Below are 24,664 nucleotides of genomic sequence, written 5' to 3' on the forward strand. Positions count from 1 at the left end.
GAGAAAATATTTGCAAATCATATATCTGACAAGGGATTAATCTCCAAAATATATAAGGAACTCATGCAACTCAACAACAAAAAAACAAACAACCAGATCAAAAGATGGGCAGAGGATACAAACAGACATTTTTCCAAAGAAGATATACAGATGGCCAACAGGCACATGAAAAGATGTTCAGCATCACTGTTAGGGAAATGCAAATCAAAACTACAACAAGATATCACCTTACACCTGTTAGAATGGCTATAATCACCAAGACAAAAAACAACAAATGTTGGAGAGGATGTGGAGAAAAGGGAACCCTTATACACTGCTGGTGGGAATGCAAACTGGTGCAGCAACTATGGAAAACTGTGTAGAGATTTCGCAAAAAATTAAAAATAGAAATACCATATGACCCAGCCATCCCATTATTGGGTATATATCCAAAGAACTTGAAATCAACAATTCAGAAAGACTTATGCACTGCTACATTCACCGCAGCACTATTCACAATAGCCAAGATATGGAAGTAACACAAGCGCCCATGGACTGATGAATCGATAAAGATGAAGTGGTATATACATACAACGAAATACTACTCAGCCTCAAAAAAAAAGACAAAATCATGCCATTTGCAACAACAAGGATGGAACTTGAGGGTATTATGTTAAGCAACATAAGCCAGACAGAAAAAGACAAACACTGTATGAGTTCACTCATATGTGGAAGATAAACAAACACATGGACAAAGAAAAATGATTAGTGGTTACCAGAGGGGAAAGGGGGTTGGAGGGTGGGCATATGGGGTAAAGGAGCACATATATATGGCGACTGATAAACAATAATGTACAACTGAAATTTCAAGTTATAAACTATTATGACCTCAATAAAATTTTAAAAAGAATAAAACAATCTTATTTATCATTACACTCCTCTCTGTACCTCCTGGAGAAACATTCCTCTTGGCAAATTTTGGTCAGAAGGAATACAGTGCATATAACACATACTAAACTGATTTTCTCCTAAATCTACACTTCAACCTTCACAAAAAAAGTATTCTGCACAGAAAGCACATCAGTGAATGTGTATTTATTTTGAACCCTATAACTCTAGATAGCCAACAACTACTTTAACAGCATTCTAACTCTATTCGCATCATGGTACAGAAACTAAACCAGGACTTCCTTGGAGAATTCCCTGTTTTTAAGTACAGAACTTGGAACTTAGAAATTATTCTAATATCCTACCAAAAGTAGATTAAAGCAAACACTTTGAAAAAAGAGAACTGAACATATTTTATTTGCCTCCAGTGAATTCTCTCTCTTGCGTAAGCCTTGATAAGCTACCATGCAAAAACTGCAAATGTCTATCACCTGTCTTTGCCTCTGCATTCCTATCTGTTTTCAACACAACTGAGACCTGGAAAGGCCTCAGAGCACGTGTATAACTGTGGAAATGATCCAAACTCATAAACTCACAATTTCTTCTTTAACAATGAAGTGAGTAGTTAGAGGAGGAAAAAATACAACTTTTTAAACACACCTTCCATAATATCTCACAGCTACTTCACAATGACCCTACCTCCCCACTTGTAGCTCATCTAGTTATTTATCAGCAACTAACCCTTAGTCAATGATAAAAATGAAAGGCTATGGAACTGTTCATCATTTCCCCATAAGTGTCTTAAATGCACTGTGCTTAGCATTCTCCATGCATTATCTGGTTGAAAGCTCAGGCTTTAACTAACTTGCCTGAAGTCACATGAAAACCATCAAATTGTACAACTCCAGGAAGCAGCATCTGAATTGCATTTTAGGTGAAGGCCATCCCCAGCACAACATGAACGGAGCTATGCAATGAAGTGGTCTGGATCCCACAGCTAAGCCGTGGAGCTGAAGCTCAAAAGCTCTGCTATGTCTGAAGAGAAACAACACACTCAGAATCTTAAAGCTACACTGACTCCCATCTCGAAATTGAAGGATGAACAACTGGTCGTACAATATAACAAAAATCTCTTATTATATAATAACTCAGTTATCAACCTGAAGGAAGGAAGGGAGGGAATAAAGGAAGGAAAGTCAATAGATAACGACTACTGAAAAGAGAAGCAGGAAAAAATTGTGAATAGAAAGTCTTACAGAAGAATTGGCCTCAGGTGAAAACGCACATCTTCAGCGCTAGGAGGCAGTAACCAAAGAGAGATCTAAGGGGTACAGAGGAATCAGGGTGCCTTGGTTTTTCGCACCCACCCCAGTGCTGCCCATATAAGACCACAATGATAGTTTTATAAAGAATGACCAGCCAGCATTCAGGTTAAAATGACACTTGCACTCAGAGTAGGAAAAACCATAAATTATGCATCGTACTCTGCCTTCACCTGCCCCCTACTTGTAACTTTGAAAGGATTCGCTTATTTCAAAACTAGAAAACTGATCTGAGAGTAAAAAACTTCATTAAAATATATGGCTTGAAAATATTTAGAATCTATTATAACAAGAGCTTATTTTCCTAACATACAAAGAGTATTTACAAACCACTTGGGGGGAAAAATATAAGAGGTTGACCAACCTAACAGAAAAGTGGTTGGTCAATGACATATAGTAGTCACTATTCTTTACTCAACCAACAGCCACTCTCTTTCACAACTTGTTCTTGCTGTCAGAAGCCACCTCCCATTATAAAGCCTGAAAAAAACAGATTTTTGCTTTCCTGGCACCACTTGTACCTACAACATAAGTGCATGGTCAACCACAGCCAATAGGATCTGAGGAAAAATCCACTGAGGGCCTCCAGGAAAGGTGTTTTGTTCCAAATAAAAGAGATGTACATGAACAAATATACTTTGTCTTTACTAGCTGTAGCCAGACAGACTACTGGATATGTGAACTATGACTCCTCTCTTTTTCTCACATCCCACATCCAACTCAACAAATCCTTTTAGTTCTGCCTTCAAACATATGCAGAAACACTTCTCTGACTCCTATCTTTTTCCAAATCATCTCTCACCTGGCTGCGTGCGATATTCTACTAACTAGCACGCCTGCTTCAGCCTTTATCCCCTTCATTCTAGACGCAATACAGCAGCCAGCATAATGAGCCTTTTAGAGTCTCAGTCACAAGGTCAGTCCTCTGCTCAAAAGCCCCCAAAGGTATCTCATCCGACACGGAATAAAAGCCAACAAGATCTCACGATGGTCACAGGCCCTGCATGCTCTGACTCCCTGCTACTCTGTCCCGCCATCACTCAGCTTGGGCCACACTGGCTCTCCTTTGGTTCTCTGAACGTGCTGCACACTCCTGCCTCAGGGCCTGTGCACTCACTATCCCCTCTGTCTGCAACGCTCCTCCCCTTCCCATCTGCCCTTGCACTCTTACCACCTAAGACTCTACTCAGGGGCTGGTCCGGTGCCACAGTGGTTAAGTTCAAGCACTCAGCAGTTCAGAACCACGCACCACTTAGGAAGCCATGCTGTGGCACGTGTCCCACATATAAAATAGAGGAAGACGGGCACGGATGTTAGCTCTGAGCCAATCTTCCTCCAAAAAAATAAAAATAAAAATAAAGATATTTAAAAAAAAAAGACGTTGGTCAAATGCCACCTTACTGAGGCCTTCCGACACCCCATTTAAAATAACCAACTCAGCCCTGGCCATCCTCTTTGCTGCTCTGTTTTTCTCCATAACACTTAACATCTTCTGACACACTACACATTTTACCTACTTGTTTCTCTCTCCCTCGCCCCCACCAAAACGTAAGCTCCCTGAGGGCAATAAACGTGGTCTGTTTTGCTCAGTGCTGTTATTTCCCATACTTACAGAATATTGCCTGGTACACTGTAGGTGCTGAATAATTATTTAAGTGATTAACCTAGCAACCATCACCAACAAGCTGAAGATAACAGTGCAGGAAAAGGGAAAGCATCTGGGACCCTGATGATTTCACTGAGCTACTGAATTACATCTGGACTTCTGGTCATGAGAGGCCAAATTTTACTCATTGTTTTAGCCATTTTAAATTAAGATTTTTGTTATTTAAAGCCAAAAAGTACCCGGATACAGGACACAGGTAGGCAGTTTGCAAAAAAAAGAAACACTAGTGGCAAATATACTCAATTTAATTCAATCATAAGACATGCAAATTAAAACAGCGTCAAAATAATGTCACCCAGCAAAAACATAAAAGCTTAATATATGTATATCCCATTCAACATGACTCATTAACACACTAGTGGTATTTAGTATTTTTTAATATACATAAACATATATAACTCAAAAGAGCTTGACATTATTCCATTGCCTGTATGTTTTCCCCACACTTTGAGCACTAGCCAGGACTGTCCACTCTTGGCCAATAATGTAAAAACAATAGTTTACTCTGATGAAGTACTTCCTCTGCACCTGGCCACGTGCTATCCACTGTTACACGCATTATTTACTGCCCACAACAACCCCACAAAAAAGGTACCATTGTTCTCCCATTTCAAAGTTGATGAAGCTGAGCTACAAAAAACAATCAATGAGCAGCCCCTAATCAAGTAGCTACTAAGTTACGAGGCTAGATTTGAACCGAGGCAGTTTTGACCACCAGAACCCAACATCCTGCAAACACTACTGGCCAAGAAGCAGAGTATTCTACCAAACTGAATGTGTTCTTTACTCCTCCAGGGCCTTTTTATCTGCCATTTATTTTGTGTTTGGATTCTGACAAAAGGTATTCAAGTGACACTGCCAAACTTATCAGAAAGAAACATTTTGACAGAAAAAGATAGAAATGAAAAGACAAAGATTGGTAGAAGTCCTTTGTCTCAGTTTTCTCAACTGAAAAAACTGGAAATACTAACATTTACTTTTTCGATTGTTGTGAGGATTAAATAAATTAATACAGTACCTGTGCAGCACCTAGGATAGAGCCCAGCATACACTAAACAATCAACAGTTTGTATTTTCATCGTTATCGCCATAATTACGATGAAGGACTTCATAAACGTCACAGAAGCTAGAAGGACTGACCAATAGCTGTGTGACTAGTAGCTGGAAGAAACTCCAGCCACAGACGTGTCGTGACTTCAGGGATACAGAAAAGGACAAGCTCTGATTTTCATTCTGGGAACAGCGTGCTTAAATGACTCAGGAAAGAACAAGTTCCAGTAGACCTTTCGTTCCCATTTTCAGAAAGGTATGCCCTGTCCCCATCTTCTTCCCCCAGCATCCACTGGTGGTGAGGGTGCCAGGAGAAAAGACATGCTCTGCTACGGGAGTCTAAGTAAATACCTCATTTTTAGAGAAGGGCAATTGGTCAGCATCTCTCAAAACTTAAAATATACGTACTCTTTGATAACAGAACGCTACAGCTAGAAATTGATCTTCTAGAACATGCCCCCTCGTATAACTACACAAACACATGGATGTTTGCTACAAAGATAATAATAAAATTGGAAATCAACTAAATTACCATCAATAAGGTAGTTAAATAATTTAGGGTACCTCCAATCTAGTTTAAAACCTGTTTCTCCACCAGGTTCTCTAATCTAATAAGTAAATGACACTACTGGTCCACCCAAGCTACTGAAAGCCAAAAATCTAGAAGACAACTTTAATTCTTTTTCTCATATGCCTCTCATCAAGTCTTTTAGCAGATCTTATGAGAGTAGCTTTCAAAACACATGAAACCTAACCTCCTTTCGGTTACAAGCCTACTCTGAGCTGTATCTGCCAAGATGACTTCAACAGGCTTATTGGTCCCCGGGGTTAAAATCCTCCAATTGCTCCCACTGCACTGAGAATAAAACCCTACTCCTCACCATACCATGCAGGACACTATACAATCAGGCCCCTGCTCACCTTTCAGACATCAAGTCCGAAGCTCTCCTCATTGTCCAGTAAGCGCAGCCTTCTATTTTGGGAGGCAGGGAGTGTCCCTTGAGCATGACATGCTCGTTCTTGTTTTGGAGGCCTCACAATGAACCATGTTCTACCTAACTTTTCTCATACCTTCCTCTTCATCATTCAGGTCTATTTCAATGTCATCACTTCAGAAAGACCTTCCTGACTACCCTACCTCATGCACTGTTTTCTCTCAGAATCATTAGCAGATACTCTCTACACCATTACCATAGTTTATTTTCTTTATAGCATTTCTCACTATCTGAAATTAATTGCAAGGAATACATTTATTTTATATCTCTCACCATTGAAATATTGGTCCAGTGAAGGCAAGGTCTTGGTCTCTCTTGTTCGCCACTGAATCCTCAAAATCTAGAACACTCCTTGGCATAAGCAAGCACTCGATTTCTATCAGCTGGATAAATGCAGTTTTTGAAAAGAATGAGAGTGATGTGTATATGCTAAAACAGAAGAATGTTCAAGACAGACTGTTAAAGTGGCAAAAGCAAATCACGAAACAATAGACACAAAAAAATCCCATCTGTGATAAGCACATTATATACAAAAAGTATATGCACAGAAAAGTCAACAAGGATACAAAATAAAGAGTTAACTAATTCTCCCTGAAACATGTGGCTGAAGAAGAGGGAGAAGAAGGCCTTTTACTTTTTAAGTTATGCTCTGCTGAGTTCTTTGAATATTTTTGCCAGCATGTATTACATTCATAACTTTTTTGTGAAACTTTCCCAATCTGCCACCTGCTATAAAAAGCCAAACACACACAGTGGGTACTCTCTTTTCTAAACACCTAGGACACCTCATACACAACTTAAAGCTCCTACTATATTTCCACAACCTAACACGTTCCGAAACACTGGATAACTGAATACCTGAATATTTATCAGATTTTGGTGTAGTCCAGTTTCAAGTTCAAAGAGCAGATCAAACATACACATTTATCTCCCTTCAATAAAAGGTTATTTAAATAGTAGTAAAAAGAACTCTTAAGAAAAAGGAAAATTATTTAAAAAGTAAAATAAAATGGAGAGACCTCTTCTAAAGAAAAGAACTCACAGGCTGGGGAGACAGAACTAGTGAACCTAGTGTGTGTGCTGGCAATTTGGGGTAAAACGATGGACTCCTACATGTCAGAATACAAGCGAATATTACCAGCGTCACCCTAAGTCATTAATTCCCACCAAAGGCTCCCTGTGAGTCCTTCTACTAATTCTGAAATCTGAGTGGTACCAAGGATCAGCAGATGTTTGATAAAAAGCATACAATATAAATGAAATCAAGATCAACAACAAAATACCCTAGAGCAAACAGACTGGGGGAGGGTGATGACTTTAAAGAAAACTTTTATTAACATTTTCAGAGAGATTTAAGAAGATTATGAATCCACAAAATGAGAAAAGGATTTGGGGGGAGAGAAGAATTCGTGAAAATTTAAAATATGACTGCCAAAGTAAAATTACAGAGTCTAAGGATAAAGTAGAGGAAATGTCCAGAAGAATAGATGGAAAAGACAAAAGGATGGCCAGTGGGAGTTGGGGGGCGGGGGGAGGGCGTCCTTAATTCAAGAAGTCCAATAACCAACTAAAAGAAGTTATAGAGAGACCAAAGAGATAATTAAAGCAATAATAAGAGGGTTTCCAAGAACTAAAAGACATGAGTCTTTAATAGTAATGGAAAAGCTACACAGCTAGACATCTTTGAGAAATGTCCATTTAAAATGGATAAAAAGAAGACTCTAAAGAGCTTCTCTGGGGGAAGACAAAACACATCACCCACAAAGGAACCAGAATCACACTGCATCAGACTTTTCCTCAACAACAATGGACACTAGAAGACAGCGGAGCAACGCCTTCAGAGCTCTGAGGGGAACTAATTTTCAACTTATTTGGCTTGAATAAAATAATACCAGTCAACTATAAGGGCTAGTGAAGACTTTTTCAGATAGGCTAGGATTCAAAAATTTATCTCCCTCATACTCTTTCCTAGAACTTTATATAAAGATGTACTGCATTAAAACGAGGAAGCAACTCAAGAAAAAATACAGATCCAGTACAGTAGACCCAAGTGCAAAATCAGTGAAGCAAAGTCCAGCACCCAGAGCAATAGGCAACCAGCCTAGATAACATCCAGTTCAAACCGGACAAGGACCAAAAGAAGCCCTTCCTCGGGGGGGAAAAGTATCCATACGTAGAAAATAATAGTGACAAAAACAAACTGCATGGAAAGCTGATAACATGGAAGAAAGAATAGTGATAAATAAGGCAAGAAAAAAGGCAATTACAGACCCAAAAGCCAAGAAACAATACAGGAAATCTAATCATAGTCTCCTTGTCTCTGCAGTGAGCAATATTTATATCATCGCAATAATGTACAAACTATTCATTGATTTTCAGCTACTAAAACCAAGTCATAGGGGCTGGCCCAGTGGCACAGTGGTTAAGTTCACACGTTCGGCTTCAGCGGCCTGGGGTTTGCCAGTTTGGATCCCGGGTGCAGCCATGGCACTGCTTGGCAAAACCCATGCTGTGGTTGCCGTCCCACATATAAAATAAAGGAAGATGGGCATGGATGTTTGCTCAGGGCCAGTCTTCCTCAGCAAAAAGAGGAGAATTGGCAGCAGTTAGATCAGGGCTAATCTTCCTCAAAAAAAATAAACCAAGTCATAGGCAAAGTATAAAGGAACACACTACTGAGTATAAATGTTCTCAACTTTGACAAGGCCAAAATAGAAATGACAGACATAAGGACATAAAGGGAAAAGGGGAAGTGAAAAGAAAAGTAGAAGTACTAATATCCTCAATTTTACTACTTGGGAAATCAAGATTGGCCATCACCCATATCGTCATGAAGAAAAGGTCTATTGTATCACATAAATTGAAAAGACAGAGAAACTAAAAGTGATATATCTATTGGGGAAGTAAACATAAGGGAGCCAAATCCTCATTTATCAGAGCAGAAATCAATCTAAAATTGATAAATCATAAAACAAGCTTATTACTTAGTCACAATATCACCACACAAAGAACAACTTAAAAGTTTCCTTTGGGGGGCCGGCCCGGTGGCGCAGCAGTTAAGCGCGCACGTTCCACTTTGGCAGCCCGGGGGGTTGCCAGTTTGGATCCCAGGTGTGGACATGGCACCACTTGGTAAACCATGCTGTGGTAGGCATCCCACATATAAAGTAGAGGAAGATGGGCACGGATGTTAGCTCAGGGCCAGGATTCTTCAGGAAAAAGAGGAGGATTGGCAGCAGATGTTAGCTCAGGGATAATCTTCCTCAAAAAAAAACGTTTCCTTTGGAAAGTCGCACTAAAGAGTGAGGAAGGGTTATTGATCTTTATTGTAAGCATTCTGGGCTACCTGACTTCTTTCTATGTAGTAACTATGTACATATATTACTTTATAAAAAAATTTTTTTTAAAGACTTTATTTTTCCTTTTTCTCCCCAAAGCCCCCTGGTACACAGTTGTGTATTTTTAGTTGTGGGTCCTTCTAGTTGTGGCATGCAGGACGCTGCCTCAGCATGGCTTGATGAAAGCTACCACATCCACACCCAGGATCCAAACCGGGGAAACCCTGGGCCACCCAAGCAGAGCGTGCGAACTTAACCACTCGGCCACAAGGCCGGCCCCACTTTGTAAAATTTTTAAATGGACTTAAGGAAAAAACCTCCAAGAATACTGACCTCATGAAAAACAATGCATAATACATCCTGCCTAAATGTTTACCCATAATATAATGGATAAAACGTCCTCTTTTTTCTAATATTCCTAAATACCAGGTAATTTCTGAGGCTTTTCAACCATCTTTAGAGGTAGTTACAGACAATAAGTCAAGTCACAGGATGTATATATCACTATCATCAAAATTATTGGATCATCACTCCACACATTAAAGCAAAATATAACTACAAATTTAATTCACAGTACTTCAACCAAGACAAAACACCCATATTCATCCATGGTTTCTCAATTTTAATGTTTATATTAACATACGGAAATGTATCTTTAACACCATTTTTTTAGACTGCTTTAGGTTTTATCGGTGTGAGTGGTATACACAGCAGCATTTCGAATACAACACACCTAAATTTACTTCAGTTTTCATTCCATCTTTTCCTTTGTACTTTTCATAAGACACTTTTAGGTAATATAAAGTTTATTTCATTATTTCTTAATCTGTCAGAACCTGAAAGGGGAAAGCTCTTTCTTAAAGTTTATATATAACACAAGATGCGAAAAGGAACAAGTTATCATTTATTACTATTCAAAACAGACAATTTAGTTAAAACAAAGAATGTTTATGCAAAACTACAGAGTAATAGGTTCTCAGCAGGACCAAAGGCAAAAATAAAACCAAAGTGTAGGAGAAACATAATCCAATTTTAACCTATGACGGAAGATTCAAGTGAGATACCAAAACTGCTTATAGGAAAATCTTACGCCGTTAGTTTTCCCAGATAAAAAGGAGTATTTGTTTTTGTTTTCTGTTGTTAGAGGCAGTGGCTTTTTTTTTTTTTTGTAGGGAGAAGGCAGCTGCCAGGAAATGCTACAGCATTATGGTTTACAGTGTTAACCATTTTAACAAGATTCTACTCAACAGAGCTTTTTTTTTAATAAAACATTTAAAAACAAACTACATTGGGGCTGGCCCCGTGGCCGAGTGGTTAAGTTCATGCGCTCCGCTGCAGGCGGCCCAGTGTTTCGTTAGTTCGAATCCTGGGCGCGGACATGGCACTGCTCATCAGACCACGCTGAGGCAGCGTCCCACATGCCACAACTAGAAGAACCCACAGCGAAGAATACACAACTATGTACCGGGGGGGCTTTGGGGAGAAAAAGGAAAAAATAAAATCTTAAAAAAAAAAAAAACTACATTGTGAGGAAGCTCCCATATGATGACAACATTTTATTTTTTTTAACATTATGGAGTGTCATCAATATCAGTCAAACAACATGAATTAATGCAACTGTTCGTAGGAAGAACAGTCTCAGTTCCCCATTAAGAGCCAAGTGTCTGTGATGGCCACAAGACGAATGCATCAGACAGCACACTTCAGTCAAGTCAGACTCACTTTTCCATTATTCATGAAATATAACAAAAAGCCAGGAAACATTAAAAAAATAATTTACCAAACTCCTCTCAAACCAAAATATAGAAAGCTACTGCATAATTTAACACTTAAGAGAAATTACACTTTTGTTCTCATTAAAATGCAGCAAAGAAAAAATGGTTCGGTGTTCTTTAATAAGGTATTAGGTAGTTTACAAAGGACACAACTCTATCACATTAGTCTTTTATTTATTTTACATTTTAAATAGGTCTAAAAGTTAAAAACGCACAAAAAAACTATACAACTAGAATAATGATTTTTTTTTTGAGGAAAATTAGCCCTGAGCTAACTACTGCCAATCCTCTTCTTTTTGCTGAGAAAGACCAGCCCTGACCCAACATCTCTGCCCATCATCCTCTACTTTACACATGGGAGGCCCACCACAGCATGAGTTTTGCCAAGCAGTGCCATGTCCGCACCCCGGGTCCAAACCAGCGAACCCCGGGTCGCCGAGAAGCAGAACGTGCAAACTTAACTGCTGTGCCACCCGGCCGGCCCCTAGAACAATAATGATTTTATGACAAATATGACACTGAACACTGGAAGCAGCAATTGTTTATTCTGAAATACAAACTATCAAACAGTTAAAATTCTAATTTATCTTGTTACAATACATTGTTTCCAAATAAATAGTCTCTACAGCAAATAAAACATATGCTTCAGCATTATTTAACTTTACTTTTAGAGTGGCCACACAGGATTTTGTACCTTGGTTAAAAAAAAAAAGGAAAACATATTTCTACTTATAAATTAAGCACTGCTGCTTCAATATATAATAAAAATTATTCTAGAAGAGATAACTATCATACTTAACATATACTACAAGGTTTCATAAAAAAACTACGTGACTAATACCACAAGGTTAAATATACTAAATATTATATATAACAAATAACATAACTGTAAATATTGTATCTAAATATTAAATACAATAGGTAACAGTCTGAGTTTAACTGTGAACATAAAGAGGTTAACTATACCCTATACAATCATAGTTTCACTTAACAAAAAGAGGCCATGTACTTAATTTATCAAACTGTTTTTCTCTCAACCTGAAACAAGTTCTCTAAAACACATTAGCTACATAATAGTTTTGAGTTTTTTAAATTTCTTCTGATCTAATTAAATTCTAGCAGATTACCAGAAGAGACATGTTTAAATACTGGTTAAGGGACCAAAGATTTTACTTCTCATTTTTTTCATTTCTAATTATAACTGAAATTAAGCACACATGAAGAACTACGTTGAAAATTCTCAAACCTGTGATACTTGAGTCAAAGTGTTTTTTCAGAGAGTTTTCACATTATATATTTCAAAATGTGTTAAATTCATATTACCATTTAAATATTTTATAGAAGTATATATTAAGTACAGAATTGGAACCAAAATGCTGAATTATTCTAGAATTAGCTAATGTAACACTTAAGAAATTAAGTGAAAAATCTTGAGAACTAGAGGGAGAGGGGTTAAAGATACTGCTTTATTCTCATTACTCTTCTATCAACCAACTTCCAAATCCAGAATATAAAACTTTTATGATCATTTTGTTCTTTTCTTATTTCCAAACCTAGATTTGATTCCATGATAAAAATACACATCTCAATATCTAGTGTCATCACATTTAATGTTTTAATACAGTTAAATACATAATAGAGAAATACAATACTTCGGTTAGTCTTGTCTTTGTTTATTTTTAACAGTAACAATCCAAGCCAAGTCACCCTCCGGAACCAGATGCAAAAACATGATCCTCTGAAAAGAAACGAACACTTTTTAGCCTTAGGGCATTCGAGGTTCTGGCTCTTTTTATTGTCACTTTACATTTTTGTACCTAAACCGTCTTATAAAAGCTGCTACCCCCGCTCGATCAGCCATCTGACCCTGCCAGATCCAATGCCACCGGATAAGAGCGCTTTCCGCTTCCCCCTCCACCGCCGGCAGCTCGACTCGGTAGGGCAGGCTCCCGGCTCCCGGCTCCCGGCTCCCGAGCTCCCGCCCAGGTGCTGCCAACCCGCTCCCACCGCAGCGCCCAGACCAGACAGAACCAACCAGCCCGGAGCTTCCATCTCCTACGCTTTGAGAACCTCCCGCCACACACACCCACCACCAAACACACACACACAGACACACACCGGGGAGCCTACAAGAAAGAGGAGGGGGAAGGTAGGAGGAGGAAAAAGCACGACCAGAGAAGTAGACCAGAGAAAGTAGATCCGTGTGTAGCAGGCGCCTCAAAAAGGTGGGATGGATTTCTCCAAAGCCCAGATCCGGAACCTCGCCGCAGAGCGCCGACAGAGAAAGCCCCCGAGGTTAACTCTTTGCTAACCGTTTACAGGAACTTCCCCCTCTAAGGCTTAATTTCAAATAAACCAAAGGACATTTTATTATTTTATGTCATTCCATGAAATTTTGTTGGGAGCCGAGAATCTAAAACAAAGGGAAACACACATTTTGAATCACTCTGCATCACAACGTTAAAACCTTATGTTGGATATTCCTATCGGTAAACCTCCAAATCCTTCCTAATCTAATATCTCTGAAGTGAGGAGGTCAAAACTGAAATATTAACCACCTAAAATGGTCTTCAATGCTTACCAAAAATGTCCTACTCAGGTCTCTCTCTCCCAAACCAGGGCTTTTCCATTTAACAAAAGGAATTTTTCATGAAACAAGACTACTTAAGATGCTAGAACTATTTTTGCCAAAGTTTTCTTCCTCCTTTTATTTATAGATGTTTATCACAGATTTTTATTTAAATGTAAGTTTTTTTAACCACCTTTCCCAAACCTCAAAACACGCATCTGTAATTATGGACAATTACCCTGCGGCTCAATAAACAAAGAATTCTACTTTTCCTCCTCAAACTTTCTAATCCTCTATGAAACTGGTCAAGTGTTTTCTACTCCCGGCACTGAACAAATAAAAAGAAACATTATGTAACTGTAGTCCACTTCTGTTGTTCTAATAAACTAGTTTAAATGATGATGTAACAGTGAAAGACTCTCAACAGGGGGTCGGGGGAGGGGGAGAAGAGCAGGGTAAATGGGAGTCAAGTTCTTGCCCTTGATTCCATAGAGGCCAGGTCAAGAAATTTCTTTTTGCAGATCTGGTATCCTGTAAAATCTTACCAACTCAGAACCTTGATTTATAGATCATCATCTTACATGCAATATTCTCAAAACTTAAAATGTTATAGTAGTTACACTAAAATTCAGAATAGTAAAATTAAAGGAGTTAAGACTTAAGACATAACCAAGAAAGCAGCCTCCACAAAAATAATGACTGCATGATTGGTGCTTGTATGCAGACTGACAGACTAGGGATAAACCCAGGCTTTTTGGTCAAAAGAAAACAACTGAAAAGTACAAGTCTATTCTTTTATTCTAACAAAGTTAAACAATGTCATTCCAAAAAATCATCCATAATGAACTGTGAAATTATTTTAAATGGTTTTAGACGACACAATGCAAAATAGTTTCTAGTTTTTATTTCCTCTGTAATGAAGTACTTAGTTTCAAACATGAATAAAATACTAGACAAATTTTAATCCCAAGGTTTTTATTCTAATTAAATTTACAAAAGTCTTTTGGAAAATTTATATGATACACAAAGATTTGCCCATGGTGAAAACTACTCAGTAACATTTAATAAAAATACTGCATTTAGAGAAAGCATTTCTATTATCATCAATTAATAGACTTCCTTCACGTAATCAATTTTGGTTTTGTGCCCTTCCACCGAAACACAAAGATGTGCACAATGGTTTATTCTGTATAATAGAATCTTGTCAGCAGCAGTAAGATTAATCAAATACTACTGGCTTTAATTAACTTATCACTTCCCCTCCCCCACTCCATGATTCCCCTTACTTCCCCCACGACTTCCCCTAAAATCCTAAATATCACCTACAAGGGCTAACACATTACAGGCACAGTGCAGTCCACCACCCTGTGGAAGCATGGGGGGGCGCTCTTTAGCAGCTGCCAACAGAAATATTAAAGGAGGAAAAGCAGTAAGAGTTAAAGAAAAATAGGAGACGTGTGACAGTAATAAAGAAATAGAACCACTCTGATTTTGTATAACATGGTTATTTGTGACTCTCAAAATGTCTGACCATTTTTCATTACTATGAAATAACTTGTCAATATTTTCACTGATAAAAGAGAAGATTCATAGTCCCAGGTCATTGAAAACAAAACCAGAAACAATACCATGATTAAAATTTAAAGAACTTTCTCCTCCCAGTACTATGCCCTACTAATGAGACAAAGAATGAGATTGAACAAAAAAGGACATTAAATCTAAGGCTTTGATTTTCAAAAAAAATCAAAAGTCCTAATACATTGTCATCCTAATCTACAAATATTTTTCTTAATTCTCTCCTACCAAGAACTGAATTAAAACCTGAATGCACTAAAAAAAACTAAGAGAACCTAAGTAGAGAAAATATAATTTTCTTTACAGGCAAAGGAGGCAAAATACGTACAATAACTGTCTTAAAATAAATGTTATTTAAAGAGATTAAATGAATAATACGAAAAACATTAAGAATGCTCCCCCTCCTCCAATAAACTATGGACAAAACATGACTGAGTAATTCACAAGAAATAGAAATACTAGTAAAATTCAAGAATGTTCAATAGTCCTACAACTCAAGTAAATAAAAATTTAAAACTGAAGTACTGTTTTTCAATTATTAAACTAAGAAGTAAGACAAGGGTTTTAATATACCATGCATGACCAAAGTTCAGTGTAACTGGTCCTAACATATTGCTGTTGACCTAATTTGAAACAGTCCTTTTGGGGAACATTTTAAACTTTTTAAAAAATGAGTTCTCATTTAGTAGGAACTTACTGAGTAATAGGCACTGTTCTAAAGGCTTTCTGAATATGCATCCTCTTTAATTTTCTCAATAAACGCATGACAGGGACTTTTTATCATCATCCCCATATTACAGGTGAGTAAACAAACACAGACAGATTAAATAACTTACACAAAGTCCAACAACTAGAAAGTGATAGATCCAGAATTTGAGACCCAGCAATTGGACTTTAGAGCCCACTTACCTCTAAATGTCTGTATCAAGAATCATCAAATGCTTTTTTTTTTTGAGGAAGATTAGACCTGAGCTAACATCTGCCACCAATCCTCCTCTTTTTGCTGAGGAGGACTGGCCCTGAGCTAACATCTGCACCCATCTTCCTCTACTTTATATGTGGGACACCTACCACAGCATGGCTCGCCAAGCGGCACATGAGTCCGCACCCAGGATCCAAACTAGCAAACCCTGGGCTGCCAAAGCAGAACGTGTGAACTTAACCGCCGGGCCACCAGGATGGCCTGCTTCTTTCTTTTAACCTAGTGATCTTGCCTACGGAAATCTGTCCTATAAAAATAATCCAAAATATGAAAAGGGTTTTGTCTACAGAAATGTCTGCCAGAGATTTTACATGGTGTAATAATAAGCAAAATCATAATAATAATATTAAGAGAAGTGGAGGAATAGGGGTGATTGGGGGATGTTTACATAACTTTACTCAATGGAAAATTAAGCACCTTTCAAAATGTTATGAAGATTAACAACATGAAAATTTTCTTTTACATGTTAAGGGGTAAGTAAGCTACAAAATTCTATATATACCATCACCAATACAATGAAAACAAAATATGCACATGAAAAAAGAAAGAAAAGGGATCAAAATAATAGTATGTCTATGTTAGAGTGGTGTGAAAAAGGTGAATTTTTCTTTTTCTCCATGTTCTACATTTTCTGTAATAAAAACATAATTTTAAATAAAATTTAAGTTTTTGAAATAGATTTGCACAATAGAAATCTACAGGTCACATAATGATAGCATAAGAAATTCAGGCTCAAACTCAAAAAGACAACAATGTTTTGACATGTTTTAGTAAGCAGAAGGATAATCTAGTCATATTTCAAAAATTTTAGAAAAGAATTATATCACAATATAATCCCAGTCATGCTAATTTTAAACTAAACAAATTCTATTTTAACCAAAACTCGGATTAATGTCAACCTATCACTATTATCCCGAAGACATTGAAAGAAAAGGCCTACATTTGACAGTAGCCTCTTAATAACACAAATAAATAAAAGGTACCATGAACCAGATTAGGATTGAAAAATATTAGGACTAGAGGCTGGCCCGGTGGCGCAGCAGTTAAGTGCGAACGCTCCACTTCAGAGGCCCAGGGTTCGCTGGTTCAGATCCTGGGTGCGGACATGGTACTGCTTGGCAAGCCATGCTGTGGCAGGCATCCCACATATAAAGTAGAGGAAGATGGGCATGGATGTTAGCTCAGGGCCAGTCTTCCTCAAAAAAAATAATAAATTAGGACTAGAAAGTATAAGAGACCTCAGAAATAGGTATTTAATATGGAATTCCGGCAATGATGAGAGCCTAAAAATAATTTTTTAAAACCTGAAATGTTCTTAACTTCTTTACCCAGCATCATTTTCCAATAGCAGTAGTGGCAAGTATCAAAGATCTCAGCACACTTGTCACCAACGCTATGCCACTGCAACGCTTCCACAGCTCAGCTACTTCTAATGAACAGTTCCTCCCTGCCATAGGAAGAATGAACCAAAAGATAAAGGGGCTAAAAAAGAAGGGTTAATTCAAAGAGTAAAGGGTCACTAAAGAGGCTAATAAGTGGGTTGATGGTAAAGACAAAGTAAAAATAAAAGCAAAGAAATGAGGCTAGCAACAGAAAGGGATAATAATTCCTGATATAAATTAGTTACTTTGAGGGGGAAAAATCTATACTTTGGTTTGTTCTCAGCTTTCATCACTCTTTAAAAAACCAAACCCCACAAAAATGTAAGGGTATCAAAAACTTTGCACTCTGTTCAGTGGGGAGACAATGTTGAAAACCCATAGGCACCACCTTCAAGAGGTGTGAAGTCTGGTCTACCATCTCCCTCAACTGTGTCCTGGTTTACCTGCAAAATCTTGAACTTTGAGTAACAGTTTTCAGTCTCAACACTGCAACATAAGGTTTGTCACAAGTACTTTCTTATTAATTATATTCGAACTACTGAAGTTTGTGAAAATTTACTTAAAAATAAATTAGGGCAGTTTAAGGTTATCCCTGTAACAGCCTCCCTCCCACCCACTCGTATTTCCGCCTGCTTTCTCCGGTACAATCATAAAATAACTCTGAAATGCACATTACCCACATTCTACCGGAGTCTGATCCTATTCACAAGGGAGTACCTTCCCTTGAAGGTCATCTGTCAAGTAATTTCCTACAAGAAAAAAGCAGTGATGCTGTGTTTACTTCCTAAACTGTTCCCTTCAAGGACTCAGCTTTGAGGAGAAAGACCTCCATCCCCTTCTGCATCCAAGACAGTTTCCTTCAGAGGGCACTGTATTTTTAGAGGGAACGTTCTTATTCTGGGGGCTATGAACCCCTACAAAGCTTTTGGACAAGCTTCAGGAGGTCACTGAACTCCTTCCTTTAAATTATATAAAATCTCTATCTATATTGATGTGCACATTATTATATCCAAAGGGATCTGTAGCCCCAAAAGATCGATTAAGAACCACCCAAGATCTAACTGAACTCACACTACAATGATCTGACTCAGCTCAGGTAGGCAGTTTTCCTCACTTAATCCTCATGCTTGATTCCTGCCTATCTAATGTTAATAAAACTTAGGAACTGATGAAGTGATTACTACACGCCAGACTCCATTCTAGCCACTCTAACACATTAATTGATTTAATTTTCACAGCTCTATGAGACAGGTACTACTACTACCCCACTTGGTAGAGGACACAACCAAAGCACCACGCAGCCATTTGCCAAAAGCCACACAGCTGTTCTGTTTAAAAATTGTAAAACTTCCCAAAATGAAACATGGCTATTTGCTTGTGTGCACATTTCCTACTTCTCTTAGCTAACGTCTTTCTGCTGAACCCTCACTTTAGTTGGAAAGAAAATTACGTGATTTTGCTGTCAAAGACTCTCTGCAGGCTGCCAATTAGACAGATAAATCACTCAATTCAAGAAAGACCTTAAGTACCACAAGTGCTGAAAGAGGAACTTGAAAGACACTTTGTCCCAGGATAAGACTTTGCTTGGGATTTTTAAGGTAAGTATCTGATTAGTTAAAAGTTATGTTTGGATGTAGAAAATCCTGAAGAGCCTACAAAAACGAAATACTATAATAAGTGAGTTTATCAAGAGAATAGAGTATAAGACCCATATATCAAAACCAATTATACTTCAAGAGTTGAGCCCAATCTCTCTCCCCTACTGCAAAACCCCCTGTAGTAGCACCCCTAAATAAAGTCTTATCATCTTTAAAAAAAGTTTTATTTCTATATGCTACCCACAATTTACCAAAAAATTAAGAAAACAATTCCATTTACAACAGCATGAAAAAGAATTAAATAAATTTAACAACAACAAAAAAGCATAAGACCTATACAATGAAAACTATAAAATATTGCTGAAAGAAGTTAAAGACCAAAACGAAGAGATGCGTCATTTCATAGATTGGAAGAGTAAGCTATCAATTCTCTCAAACGTGATCCACAGACTCGATGTCATCCCTATAAAAATCCCGATGGACTTTTTGTAGGAACTGGCAAACTGACCATAAAATTTGTACAGAAATGCAAAAGACCTATAATAGGCAAAACAATTTTGGAAAAGAAGGATAAAGTTGGGGGAATTACACCACCTGATTTTTACAATAAAGCTGTAGTACTGGCATAAGGATAAACACACAGATCAATGGAACAGAACAAAGTCCAGAAATAAACCCACACATTTATAATCAAGTGATTTTCAACAAGGTGCCATGACAATTCAATGAAAAAAGGACAGTCTTTCCAACAAATGGTGCTGGAACAACTGTACATCCATATACAAAATAACTAACTTAGACCTTACCTCACACCATACACAAAAATTAACTCAACGTGTATCACTGACCTTAATGTAAAACCCAACACTATAAAAGCTTCTAGAAGTAAACACAGGAGATCTTTGCGATCTTGTGATAGGCAAAGAGCTCTTAGATATGACCCCAAAAGCACAATCCATAATGGAAAAAAAATGATACACTGGACTTCACCAAAATTAGAAACCTTAGCATTTCAAAAGACTCAATTAAGAAATGAAAAGAACAAGCCACAAACCGGAAGAAAATACCTGCAAATCATATAACTCATAAAGGACTTGTATCAAAAATATACTTAAAGAGGCAAAACTACGGAAAAAGTAAAAAAAAAAAAAAAAAAAAAAAAAAAAAAAGGCAGTGGTTGCCAGGGCTTAGTGGAAAGGGAGGGATGAATAGGAGAAGCAAAGAGGATTTTTAGGGCAGCGAAACTACTCTGTATTCTATAACGGTGGTTACATGACATCATACATTTGTCAAAACCCATGTTCTGACATACAACAAACCCATAGAACACCAAGAGTGAACGCTAATGTAAACTATGGGCTTTGGGTGATAATGATGTGTCAAGGCAGGTTCATCAGCTGTAACAACTGTACCACTCTGGTGAGGTACGTTGATAACGGGGGCCCTGAGGGGGCGCAGCAGCAGAAGGTATGTAAGAAATCTCTATATCTTCCTTTCAGTTTTGCTGTGAACCTAACACTGCTCTAAAAAGAATAAAGTCTAATGTATACATAGAAATACAAAAGAACTCTTACCACCCAAAAACAAGACATAAAACCCCCCAAGATGGGGTAAAGATTTGAATTGATACTGCACCAAAGAAGACAAAGAAATGGTAAAGAAGCATTTGAAATGATGCTCAACATCATAATCATTCGGGAAATGCAAATTAAAACCACAATGAGATATCCACACATACCAGCTAGAATGGCTAAAATCAAAAAGATAGAATTCCAAGCATTAGCAGGGATGTGAACTTTCATATAATGCTAATGAGAACGTAAAATGGTACAGGGACCTTGGAAAACTGGAAGTTTCTGAAAAAGTTAAACACACACTAATCATACAACCAAGCAATTTCTATTGCTTGGTATCTACCCAGAGAAATTAAAACAGTTATCCAAAGACACGGACACAAACGTTCACAGCAGCATTATTCACAGAGGACAAAAAACTGGAAACAATCTCAATGTCCATCAACTAATGAATCAATAAACACAATGTGCTACATCCAGACAATGGAATGCTACTCGCCAACATAAAGAAACAAACTGTTGCTCCAAGCAACAATATGGATAGACCTCAGACACTCCTCCAGGCATAGGTCTCACATTCGGTTGTTAGCTAATGGAACCTAGGATAAATACCAGTAATTGGTAAAGAGACTAATGTCTCCTGATCTTAAAGTGTAATCTCAGATGTCAAACTTGCCTGTTGGCACTTAATTTCCTAATCCATAAATTGAAAACACTGGAATAGGGGCCAGCCCAGTGGCACAGCAGTTAAGTCGGCACGTTCTGCTTCAGCAGTCCGGGGTTCGCAGGTTCGGATCCCGGGTACGGACATGGCACCACTTGACAAGCCATGCTGTGGTAAGCGTCCCACATATAAAGTAGAGGAAGATGGGCACGGATGTTAGCTCAGGGCCAGTCTTTCTCCACAAAAAGAGGAGGATTGGCAGCAGATGTTAGCTCAAGGCTAATCCTCCTCAAAAAAAAAAGAAAAGAAAAGAAAACATTGGAATACATGACTCTGAGGTTCTTTCTAGTTCTCAGGTTGAATAATTTGAAAATGAAAGTGAGGCAAATAGTATTTCTTGATGAAAAAGAGTACAGTAGCCGGCCTGGTGGCGCAGCAAAGTCCGCACGTTCTGCTTCAGCAGCCCGGGGTTGGCAGGTTCGGATCCTGGGTACGGACATGGCACCACTTGGCAAGCCCTGCTGTGGCAGGCGTCCGACGTATAAAGTAGAGGAAGAAGGGCATGGATGTTAGCTCAGGGCCAGTCTTCCTCAGCGTAAAGAGGAGGATTGGTAGCAGTTAGCTCAGGGCTAATCTTCCTCAAAAAAAAAAAACAAAAAGAGTACAGTCAATCAGTTTGGGTTCTCATTCTGGTCCCTGTGACATGACAAATGGGATATATACTCCCTCCATACCATCTTCCCAGTTGTTGCCCAGGTGATTTTTCTAACCCAAATACAAGGTTACTCTTCTATTTAAAATCTTCAATGGTTCCCTATTGCCTACAATAAAAATTTAAAATTCCCAATTTATTTTCCCTTCCCCATTTTCTCACATACTGGACTAGAGGTTCTAGTTTTTTGGCTCTCGAGCATTTTATTATTTTTTTCAGCTTTACTGAGGTATAATTGACAAATAAAATTCTAAGATATTTGAAGTGTACATCATGATGATTTGATATCATCCTTTCACACACACATTGTGAAAGGATTCCTCCCCTCTAGTTAATTAATAGATCCATCACCTCACATATTTCTTTTTCTTTTTTTTTTTGGTGAGAACATTTAAGTTCTATTTCTTAGCAAATTTCAATTATATAATACAATGTTATCAACTATAGTCACCAGGTTTCACATTATATCCTCAAACATTATTCATTTCATAGCTAAAAGTTGGACTAGAATTTCTTAAAAAGCAAAGACCAGAGTCAGACACATGTGGATTCCAATTGCGACTCAATCACTTACCAGCTATGTGATCTTCCTGAAGCTTGGCTCCTTCATCTCTAACTGGAACCAAAGATTCTACTGCATGTAACTGTTTAGTCTCAAATGAGCTAACTTCTCGTACACACAGGAGTGCCTAACCCACAAGGGCCATGTACTAGTTCCTCACTCCCACCATTCTCTTCAGTGAAGTTGGTTTTCATGCTTCAAGACTCAACTTAGATGTTTTGTGTTTTCAATTCCTCCGTCTTAAGTTCTTCCTTCTCTGAGCTTCTTCAGTACTTTGAGCAATCTTCCACTGCAGCATTTGTTGTTGTGCATTATAGTTTGCATGGAAGTGACAGAAACTGAGGGTAGGGACTGTGTCTTATTTTGGTTTCTCCAGTGTATAATGCATAGTAGATGCTCAGTAACACCTTCCTTAGGTGGTTAATAAGAAAACAAATGGACAAAGTAACTCTGAAAAGAAAACACATGCTTTAATAACTTACTTTGAAAAAAGATTTTGTCACCCTTAATCTCACTAACATTACACAGCAATTTTAGTATTTGATTCCTTCCCTCCTTTCATGTGGGTGGGAGAAAGAAAGCACAAAACACAGTAGAGAAAGAATCAGGAAGCCAAGCCCTATGCCTCCTATATTATTTCTCCCTCTGGCAAATGTTTTTCTATCTAATAGTATTATTAAACACACCCCGTAAATTATTACGTTGTAGTACAACAGTGCACCAGATGGTGATATTCAATTACAGGTAACAAAACATACTCCATATTCAAAGATGAACTTTTGGGCTCAAATAGGTCTGACCCTCTGCGGTGTTCATTAGTGTTCTTCACCAAATATTTCCAGTTCTCCCTGCCCCCTTGAAGTTAGGTGCTACCACCCGACTTCCCCGGGCCCATGAAATGTAAACAGAGCTGCTTATGCCACTTCTGGAGAGTCTTTAGGAGCCAGAGCACTATCAACCATGTTCTCTTTTTCCTGCCTTGGCAACTGTGGAAGGAAGAGATTGTCCCCCTCAGCCTGGGTAGAGATGCTGTGGAGTAAAGCTCCCAAGCCAGCTCATGATGAACTTGTAGCATGAGCAAGAAATAAACTTTTGTTGACTCAAGCCACTAAGAACCAAGGTTGTTTGTTACCCCTGCATATTCTAGATTTTTTTTTAAAGACTTTATTTTTTCCTTTTTCTCCCCAAAGCCCCCCGGTACATAGTTGTCTATTTTTAGTTGTGGGTCCTTCTACTTGTGGCATGTGGTATGCCGCCTCAGCATGGCCTGATGAGCAGTGCCATGTCCGCGCCCAGGATGTGAACCGGCGAAACCCTGGGCCACTGAAGGGGAGCTCGTAAACTTAACCACTTGGCCACGGGGCTGGCCCTATTCTAGATATTCTGACATACACCTAAAAAGGAATTTAGTATTTCTCTACATCACCCCCATCTCTAGTTTTGAGAATGTTCTGCACAAAGTTAGGATTCAGGTTTATTAGCAAACTTTTTAAACAGAGTATGAATTTTCAAATATTTTTAAAGAGGGAAAAAAGTTCAACAGTTAGCAGGACAACAAAATATTTTCAATGAAAAAATTTCAAAAATTGAAGTAATGGCACACAAAAAGGCTAAGGTACAGGGGTAGTATATTAATGGCAGCATGCTATCACTCCCAAAATAAATACTTCTACTACTTTTGCACCCTGCTGAGACCAAAACCTAGGGACTCTTCTGTTTAAAACCTTCAACAGCACATTGCAAGCAGTCACTACCAATCAGCTGGGGCCGGCCCTCAATATGAAATCTATCTGCCACCCCAAGTGGTTCAATATCATCATTCTCACACACAAGACAATCTAGGCCTATGAGGATAAACCGGTTGCTCAAAGTGGTGGAAACCACTGGCTGTTTCCACAATGCCCACTCCTACCCTTAGTAACAACACTCTAAATCTGTTCTAGGCAGCAAGGTACTCAGCTAAAGGATTACATTCCCAGCCTCCTTTGCAGCTACATGTTTATACATAACCTGAAACATATGGTACTTCTCAG

The 24,664-nt window shown here is 38.2% G+C and overlaps 1 protein-coding gene across 14 annotated transcripts in view; it reads right to left on the minus strand.

The window, feature by feature from the left end:
- KMT2C (lysine methyltransferase 2C) overlaps nucleotides 1-24,664 on the minus strand; it is a 268,830-nt gene that overhangs the window by 232,295 nt on the left and 11,871 nt on the right. For 2 of the 14 annotated variants that reach the window (XM_044765700.2, XM_044765699.2), the window contains exon 1: nucleotides 6,174-6,274. The exons of the other annotated variants lie outside the window; for them this stretch is intronic. In XM_044765700.2, the coding sequence (XP_044621635.1) occupies nucleotides 6,174-6,259 (86 nt within the window). In that variant the 5' untranslated portion in view covers nucleotides 6,260-6,274. Of the gene's footprint in view, nucleotides 1-6,173; nucleotides 6,275-24,664 lie in introns of those variants that run through there. 14 annotated transcript variants of the gene reach the window in all.

This window comes from Equus asinus, chromosome 1 (assembly GCF_041296235.1).
Source record: "Equus asinus isolate D_3611 breed Donkey chromosome 1, EquAss-T2T_v2, whole genome shotgun sequence".
NCBI lineage: Eukaryota > Metazoa > Chordata > Mammalia > Perissodactyla > Equidae > Equus > Equus asinus.